Source organism: Entelurus aequoreus, linkage group LG07 (assembly GCF_033978785.1).
Source record: "Entelurus aequoreus isolate RoL-2023_Sb linkage group LG07, RoL_Eaeq_v1.1, whole genome shotgun sequence".
Taxonomy (NCBI): Eukaryota; Metazoa; Chordata; class Actinopteri; order Syngnathiformes; family Syngnathidae; genus Entelurus; species Entelurus aequoreus.
In genome coordinates this window covers 75,991,149-76,003,731 of record NC_084737.1, presented here as the reverse complement: position 1 = coordinate 76,003,731, position 12,583 = coordinate 75,991,149, and the positions used below count along the sequence as shown (strand labels likewise).

The 12,583-nt window shown below is 37.9% G+C and overlaps 1 protein-coding gene across 1 annotated transcript in view; it reads right to left on the bottom strand.

The window, feature by feature from the left end:
* nphp4 (nephronophthisis 4) overlaps positions 1-12,583 on the bottom strand; it is a 486,853-nt gene that overhangs the window by 330,348 nt on the left and 143,922 nt on the right. Inside the window, exons 9-10 of the mRNA XM_062054501.1 lie at positions 7,000-7,184; positions 3,546-3,681 (exon numbers count right to left, since the gene is read on the bottom strand). Of these exons, the coding sequence (XP_061910485.1) occupies positions 3,546-3,681; positions 7,000-7,184 (321 nt within the window). The remainder of the gene's footprint in view (positions 1-3,545; positions 3,682-6,999; positions 7,185-12,583) is intronic.

Sequence of the window (12,583 nt, the reverse complement as noted above, 5' to 3'; positions counted from 1 at the left end):
AGCCTTTTTGGGTTTCTTTTGTCACCTGCACTTATTTCTTATTACCTATTTCTCATTACTAATTTCTTGTCTCCATGTTTTGTTTTGTTTTACAATGTTACCTTCTGTACTGTTTATATTGTGCGAATAAATAAATAAATAAACAACAAGCCCATTTACTCAAGATACATTTAGTAGTCCAAATAACCAAATAACTGAATTATTTATTATAGCTAATTAGCCTGGGTTTATGGAAGTAGAATTGTCTCACATCAACTTATGTATATTAATATGATCTTAATATATATGCATATTATACTAAATATACAAATACAAATACAAATGTGATATACAAATAAATAAATAATTTGTATAGATAAACGCGTATTTGTAAATACATTTTTGAGATTTGAAAATATATACAAATAAAATTTATAAATATAAAAATGTGACATACAAATAAATCAAGAATTTGTATAAACAAACGTGTATTTATAAATATATTTTTGAGATTTGAATATCAATATGCTTGATTTTGTATTTGTATTGAATTTGCATATGTCGATCACTTTTTTGCTTTTGTGTCGATGAGACATTCCTCCCACAAACCAGATGCACAAATAAATGTGACCTACACACTCCCCTGAACAACCAGCAGAGGGCACTGCAGCCAGAGCGATCTCGGTCACAGAGCATTATATGCATTATATGCAAAATGCCCGGAGTTCTCTGCACAAAAACAATTCATGTCTTTACAGAGAGAACGCACAACGGGCCTGAGCTTGCTAACGTTAGCGTTATATTAGCTAATGCTAATGTATCCAGTTAATCTGCTTATTTTATTGTATCAATGCCGTTTAATGACCTTGTCCCGATGTAGATACTGATCTCTTATCAGTGTAATGTGTCAAATCATCATCATATATCAATCATCATACGACCCTCCCTAGTGTGCCTCTGATTGGCTCGCTAGTGTCTGACCATGTCCACGCTACAGCTGCCAGCCTTGCAAAAAAATGCATTATATGGAGTGCGGCCAAGAGTACATGCGTAATTAAAGGCCTACTGAAATTACTTTTTTTTATTTAAACGGGGATAGCAGATCCATTCTATGTGTCATACAATGAATAAAGCAAAACATGTTCTAGACCAAAAATCCCTTCATATTCTATACTGCTCACTAGTGTTACCATATCTGAGCTACTGTGTAGAAATATGGGGAAATAATTACAAAAGTACACTTCATTCATTAACGGTGTTACAAAAAAGATCAGTTAGAATAATACATAATGTTGGATATAGAGAACATACAAACCCTTTATTTATTGAATCAAAAATACTGAAATTCCACGACATAGTGAATTTGCAAACAGCTAAAATTATGCACAAAGCAAACTATAACCTGCTACCCAAGAATATACAACAATTCTTCTCAAAAAAAGAGGAGAAATATAATCTTAGAGAAAAACGTAACTTAAAACATTTGTTTGCACGTACAACACTTAAGACCTTCAGTATATCAGTATGTGGAATTAAATTATGGAATGGATTAAGCAAAGCAATCAAACAATGTACTAATATGATCCACTTCAAGAAACTCTTCAAACTTAAAGTGTTTACAAAGTACAAAGAAGAAGAACCATGACAAACATTCTCAATTTATTTCATCCATTCATTCAATCATTCTTAAAGTAATCTTACTTATCTCATCATATGAAATATGACTTTCTTCACCAATTATTATTATTAAATTCTTACTATTATTTATTTATTTATTTTTATTGTGATTACTTATGGAGTTTATTGTGAATAAATTAAGTACAGGAAGTGAACAAAAAGTTTTAGCAACTGTTATGTAAAGAAAAGGGGTAGGATTAAATAAGCTCTGCTTCTTCCTACTCCTTTTCGAACATGTTGAAAAGAGAAACTGGAAATTGTGATGTATCATGTTGTATGCTTGCATGTTCGAAATAAACTCAAACTCAAACTCAATACTTGATCATTTGGCGATATTGCCATATTTTTGCTGAAAGGATTTAGTATAGAACAACAACGATAAAGTTCGCAACTTTTGGTCTCTGATAAAAAAAAAAGCCTTGCCCCTACCGGAAGTAGCGTGACGACACCGGAGGAAAGACTGCTCATATTTTCCTATTGTTTACACCAGCAGCGAGAGAGATTCGGACCGAGAAAGCGACGATTACCCCATTAATTTGAGCGAGGATGAAAGATTTGTGGATGAGGAACGTAAAAGTGAAGGACTAGCGTGCAGTGCAGAACTTATCTTTTTTCGCACTGACCGTAACTTAGGTACAAGGGTTCATTGGATTCCACACTCTCTCCTTTTTCTATTGTGGATCACGGATTTGTATTTTAAACCACCTCGGATACTATGTCCTCTTGAAAATGAGAGTCGAGAATGCGAAATGGATATTCACAGTGACTTTTATCTCCACGACAATACATCGATGAAGCTCTTTAGCTACTGAGCTAACGTGATAGCATCGGGCTTTACTGCATATAGAAACAAAACAAATAAGTCCCTGACTGGAAGGATAGACAGGAGATCAACAATACTACCAAACTCTGGACATGTAAATAAACAGTTAATGCTTTCCAGCTTGGCGAAGCTTAATAATGCTGTTGCTAACGACGCCATTGAAGCTAACTTAGCTACGGAACCTCGACAGAGTTATGCTAAAAACATTAGCTCTGCACCTATGCCAGCTCTCATCTTTTTATCACGACCCGTGCTCACCTGCGTTCCAGCGATCGACGGTACGACGAAGGACTTCACCCGATCACCGATGCGGTTGGCGGCCCGGAGACGGAGGAAGTCAAGGTGAGGTCGTTCGGCTAGCGCGTCTGCTATCCTCAAAGTGCTCCTGGTTGTGTTGCTGTAGTCCGCCGCTAATACACAGATCGCACCTACAGCTTTCTTCTTTGCAGTCTCCATTGTTCATTAAACAAATTGCAAAAGATTCACCAACACAGATGTCCACAATACTGTGGAATATTGAAATGAAAACAGAGCTTTTTGTATTGGATTCAATGGGCTCCGAATACTTCCGCTTCCACTGTTGACGTCACGCACAAACGTCATCATATCGGAACGTTTTCAGCCGGAAGTTTGCCGGGAAATTTAAAATTGCACGTTATAAGTTAACCCGGCCGTATTGGCATGTGTTGCAATTTTAAGATTTCATCATTGATATATAAACTATCAGACTGTGTGGTCGGTAGTAGTGGCTTTCAGTAGGCCTTTAAGGGTCAAAATGTGTGCCAAGTACAAAAAAATTGTGCAAATGTGCCCGTCTGGTGGGTCACTACCAAAGTATTAGAAACACATTTGTTTCAGTGCAAAGTTCAACAACAATATTGCACACACTGTACTTTACTATCATGTCAATCAAAGGTGAAAATGATCATCTGTGTAAAGATAGACATTCCATTTGATCTCATTTGTGAGTAAATGTGTGTTGTTATGTTGTAATATGTCAATTATAACGAATGTACAGTATTATTATGTATGAGCGTGTCCGTGCATGTTTTTATAGCCCTCCTACCATTGTCTCTCGGCCAATTGGAGCGGAGAAGACGTATTCGAGCTGGAAGATCACAGCTATGGCCTGATGATTGAATAGCCTGAGCTCCAGGTTGCTGCGAAGGCCCAACGTCTGAGGCACAGATGATACTGTCAAGCTGAGGAAATAACCACACACAAACACCCAAACAAATAAAATGTTAGCCACGTAATAAATCTGCGCAGGAAACCAAACAAACATGAGGGATTTTGCTCTTTGAACCAACCATTGAATTATATGAGAAGTCCTGTTATGCAATGCATATTTTGTTGATGAAATGGAAATAAATCAGGGCACCTAATGATTGACACCTGTTTGCTTAGAATGCTCTGGCAGCAAAGTGGCTTTGTGCACGAGTCACGTACCAACACTCTTAGTATTTGACATTCAGTTTGCTTACTGCAGGGGTGTCCAAACTTTTTCTACTGAGGGCCGCATACGGAAAAATTAAAGCCTGCGGGGGCCATTTTGATAGTTTTCATTTTCAAATCATAACAAAATATATGGATTTTGGGTTTTTTTTACCTTTAGTGCTCCCGGGGACCATAAAGTGTCTAAGTCATTAAAATGTTAAAAACAAGTCAAATTATTTTTTTATTTTTTTATTTAACGTTTACAGTAAATCTCTACAGTATATCAACTTCAGGTTGATATAAAATTTAAAAAACCAAAAAGGTTTTAAGCCTTTTCTGTCAAGACAACTTTGTTTTTTTATAATAAAACTGAAATATGCAGTATTTCCCCCACTGCCCAAAACAATCAGAAAGCAATGTTTGATGTGAAGTAATTAGAGCCTTAAAAACATCAATAATGCAAGACACCATTCATTGTTATTTTTGAGTAATCACAGTGAAAAGATAAATAAAATCCCATTAAATATATTTAGGATACAAAAGGTGCCCCCCTCAAAGTGATACATTTGTATACGTTTTTTTTAACTTTCAACACTTAAATTACGAGATCAACTTCGGATATATCCGTCGATTTTACGTTTGAACTATTATTTTGTTTGTTTTATGCTCTTTTGTCAAAGAAAACGTTGATGTTTTTGTATGGCAACCATTTTCCACATAAAACATTTTAAAGTGAAATATTTGAAATCATTGGAGCCTTGAATAGGTCAATATTTCATTATAACATTGATTTTTTTTTTTTTTTTTTTTTAAGCAATGGCAAAAAAAAGAAAAATAAAGATAGACAAAAGAAAAAAAAAGCAGCCTGCATGGCAGCTTTGTGTCAACATTGCAACTTTTTCTAGCAAGTGTTTATTTTTAATTTTTGCAATAGCATTTCAGAATGTGTGGCGGGCCGGTAAACAATTAGCTGCGGGCCGCAAATGGCCCCCGGGCAGCACTTTGGACACCCCTGGCTTACGGCATTGGCGAGAGCATACTGTGAAGCACTGGTGTCAAGCCATTTTCACTCTATAGACTGGCGGCATCCAATGAATTTCAATACAAGAGCTAAATCTGCTATTTTGGCTTTCTGTAAAAATGCTTAATTTTGCAGTGTAAATTTACTATTTACTCAACAAAATAACACAGCCATTATTGTCTAAATATGGGAACACAAGTGTAACCAAAGTGTCAATATTTAGTGTAAGCATCATTGTTACCTAGCACTACATTCATCCACTTTGGCATACTGTAGAATTCCGCAGCTCATGATTGTTACTGGTAACCTCTTCCATTCTACCGGTTTTCTTTGTATGTGTCACGTGCATCTGACATTGTGTTTTGACACAATGCCCTCCAACCTCCAAGTGTTGATGTTTGACAGCTACGGCAAAAAACATCCCTCAGAAGAAGACATAGCGAGGGCACTATTGTGTGTCATGGTAACTCGATGCAATTCAAGGGTCAAAGGCTGCAATGATTTAGTTAAAGGCCTACTGAAAGCCACTACTACCGACCACACAGTCTGATAGTTTATATATCAATGATGAAATCTTAACATTGCAACACATGCCAATACGGCCGGGTTAACTTATAAAGTGCAATTTTAAATTTCCCGTCACACTTCCGGTTCAAAACGCCTATGTATGATGACGTATGCGCGCGACGTCAATGGTTGAAACGGAAGTATTCGGACCCATTGAATCCAATACAAAAAGCTCTGTTTTCATCCCAAAATTCCACAGTATTCTGGGCATCTGTGTTGGTGAATCTCTTGCAATTTGTTTAATGAACAATGGAGACTGCAAAGAAGAAAGCTGTAGGTGCGATCGGTGTATTAGCGAAGACTACAGCAACACAACCAGGAGGACTTTGAGATGGATAGCAGACGCGCTACCGTGAGTACAGCTTTGGCTTCCAAACATTTGATCGCTTGCCCGTACGTGCGTGTCTCTATGTGCATGTCACGTACGTAACTTTGGGGAAATATATGTTTCTTGCCGACTCTGATGGCGGCCGGGGTGTCGTCGAAAGCTACAACGCCCGCCGCCGCCATCCCGTAGCTAAGTTAGCTTCAATGGCGTCGTTAGCAACAGCATTGTTAAGCTTCGCCAAGCTGGAAATTATTAACCGTGTATTTAGATGTCCATGGTTTAATAGTATTGTTGATCTTCTGTCTATCCTTCCAGTCAGGGGTTTATTTATTTTGTTTCTATCTGCATTTGAGCCCGATGCTATCACGTTAGCTCAGTAGCTAAAGAGCTTCGCCGATGTATTGTCGTGGAGATAAAAGTCACTGTGAATGTCCATTTTATGTTCTCGACTCTCATTTTAAAGAGGATATAGTATCCGAGGTGGTTTAAAATACAAATCCGTGATCCACAATAGAAAAAGGAGAAAGTGTGGAATCTAATGAACCCTTGTACCTAAGTTACGGTCAGAGCGAAAAAAGATACGTCCTGCCTGCACTGCACGCTAGTCCTTCACTCTCACTTTCCTCATCCACGAATCTTTCATCCTCGCTCAAATGAATGTGGTAATCGTCGCTTTCTCGGTCCGAATCTCTCTCGCTGCATTGTAAACAATGAGGAAATGTGAGGAGTCCTTCCTCCTGTGACGTCACGCTACTTCCGGTATAGGCAAGGCTTTTTTTTATCAGCGACCAAAAGTTGCGAACTTTATCGTCGTTGTTCTCTACTAAATCCTTTCAGCAAAAATATGGCAATATCGCGAAATGATCAAGTATGACACATAGAATGGATCTGCTATCCCCGTTTAAATTAAAAAAAATCATTTCAGTAGGCCTTTAAGAAATTCGACCGAGGAGCAATGGAATGTATTGCAAGGCTATTGAATGATAAATGCTGTATGGTGCAGTGTACAAACTAAAAGGCTGTATGACAACATTTCACAATGTTTGTTAAAAGAAAATAACCATATCACGTATGAAAAAATGTGTGAAGAATGGCATGTTTTTTGGCAGTGATCTTCAAAATTAAAGCGCTCAGCAAAAGCTGCTCTTTTTGTCTCGTTTCGCTCACCTGTCCTTGGTCTGAGTATTCTTTTTGGAGGTGCTCTCCGCTTGCCCCTTGAATCCTGCAAAAATAGGTTCCAGCACCACCACTTGAGGTGTATCTATGAAACACCAGCCATTGTGGACCCCAACATGAAGCCTTCTTTCCTGGATAACAACCACTTGCAGGGAGCTATCTTGGCTTGGCTGTTTCTGACAATAAAAAAAGACAAAAAGCAGTGATCAACAATACAATATTTTTAAAAAAAAGCACCTTTAATTGGATGAGTAGCAGGGGAAAAAAAGAAAAAATTAAATGAAAAATGATTTTTTTTTAATTAAAAACATGCAATAGGAATCAATACGCATGTAGAAAATGTCCCATAATAACTCATCGAAAAACACTGTTGTAAAAGTAAAATTTTACTATTAACGCCTTAAGTGCTTTGCAAAGGCAAAATTAAGTTCAACTCTCTTACACTCAAAGTACACCGTGGTCTCGTGTGACATCACACAATTTAGAAGCCCATCATATGGAATGTTTGAATTGTGGGATGTAGTTGAGTGGCAAAAAGTAATCCTCTGAACTGAATGAAGTCTGTGAGTTGCGGAGTAGAATATAATATCATGTGAGAACATGATGTTTTTCCGTGGTTTGAAGTCTGATGCAGAACTTACGCGAAGGCACGAGAAGTGGAGGAACTCTTTTAAACTAATTTACAGAGGAATATAAAGTGTAAAGTATCAAGTATCAAATCAAATCAAGCTTTATTTATAAAGCGCTTTTCGTACATAGAAGACAAGCAATGCAAAGTGCTTTACAAAGTTAAAATCAATACCCCGGTGACCAATATCCCCCATTATCACATATGTACGCACGGACAGAGATACCACACACACACACACACACACACACAACATGCAACTATATGGACAAATAATTGCATGGCTGAGTACAGAGGAGACATGTGAGTAAACACTATCACATCTGCACCAGGAGGTCATCAGACCATGGCCACCAGGACGCTGACACAAAAGTGCCCCCAAAAGCACGGCCGATAACCCCTGAGGCAGACGGCTCATCTGAGGAACGTTGGAAAATAAAAATAATAAAACTTGTAAAATAGTAAGAACCATGTGTAGAGATAAAGAATAAAATACAAGTAAGACATATAAAGATAAATTAAAAAAATAAAAATAAATTTAAAAATAAAATATATATATATATATATTAGGGCTGCAACAACTAATCGATTAAATCGATTAAAATCGATTATTAAAATAGTTGCCGATTAATTTAGTCATCGATTCGTTGGATCTATGCTATGCGCAGAGGTTTTTTTGTTTTGTTTTGTTTTAATAAAAAAAAACATTTTATTTTATTTTATTTATTTTTTTAAATAAACCTTTATTTATAAACTGCAACATTTACAAACAGCTGAGAAACAATAATCAAAATAAGTATGGTGCCAGTATGCTGTTTTTTTTCAATAAAATACTACTGGATAGGATAGAAATGTAGTTTGTCTCTTTTATCTGATTATTAATTGATTAATCGAAGTAATAATCGACAGATTAATCGATTATCAAATTAATCGTTAGTTGCAGCCCTAATATATATATATATATATATATATATATATATATATATATATATATATATATATATATATATATATATATATATATATATATATATATATATATATATGTACATATATGCAGTAAATAAATAAATAAATAAATATAACTAAATAAAATAATGCATAGCTAAAAGGATAAAAAGTAAAATAGTATAAAGACTTTGAATCGGCGACTCCCAGTAAGTAGCTCGGCGACCTTGTTGCTTATTGATACATGTGAAACAGAGGAGGCAAATGGAATGTAACAAACATAAATAACATCAAATATTCACTATTAATATTGTTACATGCTGTAATAGTAATCACCGACGTGACATTTGTGTAGTTATTATTATCCTTAACCCGAGTTAACTGAATGGTAATGCTAACAGGCTTACATTAAGTTCAGTCTAACAAAAAGTTAATGTTGCCGTAAGATAAACGCTGACATTTATACTTTATCAATTGTTATTTGCAGCTGAAATGGACCATAAAGACTCACCTGACCGTCATGCATTCATAATTATTGAGGATGACTTCCTGGGTTAGGCTCCAGGTAGAAAATGGATAGATGGATGGATGGACTTTCTAAATGTTGGACACTGAGGACAAAACGCTGACGTTTTATGTAAAATTTGGTACACTTTGCTTTTACATCATATTGTCTTGTATCTTGTTTTTTTTAATTTTATCTACTTACACTTAAAATGTAAATGACTCGGACCTAATATTGTCTGTTTGTTTACATGGTATGAGTATAAAAATATATTGTGCCACTTATCCATACGTCGTCAGCCGGATTTGTATAAACTACTCTGAACTGTGAAATGCGGTGGAAAAGTAAACCACACAAGTCCACAGGAACCCATAGTTCTAGGAACTAAAGTTGCAGGAAATTAAAGTTCCTGATATTTTTGTGGAAAAGGCCTAATGGTACTGTATTTTTCGGAGTATAAGTCGCTCCGGAGTATAAGTCGCACCGGCCGAAAACGCATAGTAAAGAAGGAAAAAAACATATATAATTCGCACTGGAGTATAAGTCGCATTTTTGGGGGGAAATTTATTTGATAAAACCCAACACCAAGAATAGACATTTGAAAGGCAATTTAAAATAAATAAAGAATAGTGAACAACAGGCTGAATAAGTGTACGTTATATGAGGCATAAATAACCAACTGAGAACGTGCCTGGTATGTTAACGTAACATATTATGGTAAGAGTCATTCAAATAACTATAACATATAGAACATGCTATACGTTTACCAAACAATCTGTCAATCCTAATCGCTAAATCCCATGAAATCTTCGTCTAGTCCAGGGGTCGGCAACCCGCGGCTCCGGAACTCTGATGCGGCTCAACTGCATACTTGCCAACCCTCCCGATTTACCCAGGAGACTTCCGGAATTCAGTGCCTCTCCCTGTAATCTCCCGGGGCAATTATTCTTCGAGTTTCACCCTGTCAACTATAATAAGGGGATACTGTGATGACACAGCATTTAGCGCCTTCTACAGCCAACATTATCAACATACCAGTCTAGGTACATGTTGTATGCAGCTTCTGCTTGCACACATATGTGACAGCAAGGCATACTTGCTCCACAGCCATACAGGTTACACTGACGGTGGTGATATAAACAACTTTAACACTCTTAATAATATGTGCCACACTGTGAACCCACACCAAACAAGAATGATAAACACATTTTGGGAGAACATCCGCACTGTAACACAACATAAACACAACAGAACAAATACCCAGAATCCCATGCATCCCTAACTCTTCCAGGCTACATTATACACCCCCGCTACCACCAAACCCCGCCCCCCACACATGAACCCCCCCGCCCCTCCCTCCATGCGTCGGTTGAGGTGGGCGGGGTTTGGTGGTAGCGGGGCTGTATAATGTAGCCCGGAAGAGTTAGGGATGCATGGGATTCTGGGTATTTGTTCTGTTGTCCCGAAATGTGTTTGTCATTCTTGTTTGGTGTGGGTTCACAGTGTGGCGCATATTAGTAAGACTGTTAAAGTTGTTTATATCGCCACCGTCAGTGTAACCTGTGTGGCTGTGGAGCAAGTATGCCTTGCTGTCACATACGTGTGCAAGCAGAAGCTGCATACAACATGTACCTAGACTGGCACGTTGTCAAAGCTGGTTGTAGAGGGCGCCATTATTGTTGTTATGGTGAAAATCAGCAGACATTCGAGAGAAAAGTTCGGGGATCTCCCGGTAAAATCGGGAGGGTTGGCAAGTATGACGCTGACAAGCGCCATTCATATAAAACTCGTGGTCCGCACTAACATTACCTTTTCATATTAAGGTGCGGGCTGCTTGTTTGAAACCCCTGGTTTATACATAGCACAAAGCAAAAAAAAAAACTTTGTATGCAGTGTTATTTCATTTTAAATTTCAAAAGAATTTTGTGACTCCCATTGTTTTCTTTAATTTGTGAAACTGGTCAAAATGGCTCTTTGAGTGGTAAAGGTTGCCGACCCCTGGTCTAGTCTCTTACGTGAATGAGCTAATTGATATTATTTGATATTTCACACATAAGTCGCTCCTGAGTATAAGTCGCACCCCCGGGCCAAACTATGAAAAAAACTGCGACTTATAGTCCGAAAAATACGGTACATTAATATCTGCAATGCACTGAGACCGTAGTAATTGAACCACAAAGTGGTGAGAGAGAACACTACATACCTCTCTAAACCTGAACTAGATTCTTCCACAGTTCTGGTCAAAACCAATACCGATTTTGAAAAAAAAAAATAAAACACTTCACTACTAATCCTGTAAAATAACTTTCATTATTGAACTATACTTCATGAAGGACAATGACTTGACCGCCTTACTGCCTTCCAGGTGAATTTTAATACTAAGATGTTCTTCTTACGCAATGTTTAAAAAAAAATGAAAGTAAAGCCTGACTAGCTTAAGGTAGACACCCAGACCTTCACCTTTCTTCCAAAACAAATCCTAAATGATTGACTGTGACCTTTCACCCCAGCGTGCCGAGCCTTGCTGAGCTCCCCTCACCTTCTACTCCTCTCCGCTTCAATCGTTTTTCCTCTCGACACATCTTCTATTCCCACACTCCTTGTCTTCTCTTCTTGTCATTAGCGCTTCCTGTCCCTCTCACTCGCGCTGCTCCAACCTTCTCCGTATCCACCCACAACTTCTCAATTAAATTACCATTTCATTTTGGCTCTCTACACCCCCCCGTACCCCTTAGTGACAGCAGGAGGCTATTCTGTCTTATTACTGTACAACCTACATCGAACAACACTTGTTTTCAGGATTTTTTACAGACAGCCTCCACCCTTTCCCATCATTCCTCCGTTTACACTAACTACCCTCGTCTTGTTATCGTCGCTCATTCTTTCCCTAACAATGTGCTCAACACTGCGTGATTCGATTCCGTTATTTGATGGGCAACGGATGATGAGGTTCTCCTGTCACGACCTCACGTCAACTGATTCCTTAATGAAACCACTAACACCACTGCTCCCAATTTATGAGCCAGCCGCGGAGATCCACACAATCAGAATTGATATGCCAAGGTATCATAATGAATGCCCAGGAATCCATGTCTCTAGGGCCACAGCCATGTGTTTTGTCAGTTGTCTTTTCAATTTTGCTGTACAAGGAGGCGTTGAGTCACCAGCTCGTCGCTCTACGGTACGTATGGTCTGTTGAAACCATGGCAGCTTTCATTTGGCATTGGGGGGGGGGGGGGGGGGGGGGGGTGTTATATAATTGTCTTTCCAGCTGGATCGCATAGGGGTACAGCACTATCTAATTAATGTTTTGCACCTACTCCAAGTGCCAGAGCTAAAAATGGTCTCTGACAAGGGAATGCACAACATATATTTCAACATACACTGAGCCAAGAAGAAAGCCAATTCCCTTGAGGGAGGGGTACAACAACCTGTTATCACATAAACTCAGAAGGATCTTACGGTGAAATATTTCCTACCAGAACAGATTCTGT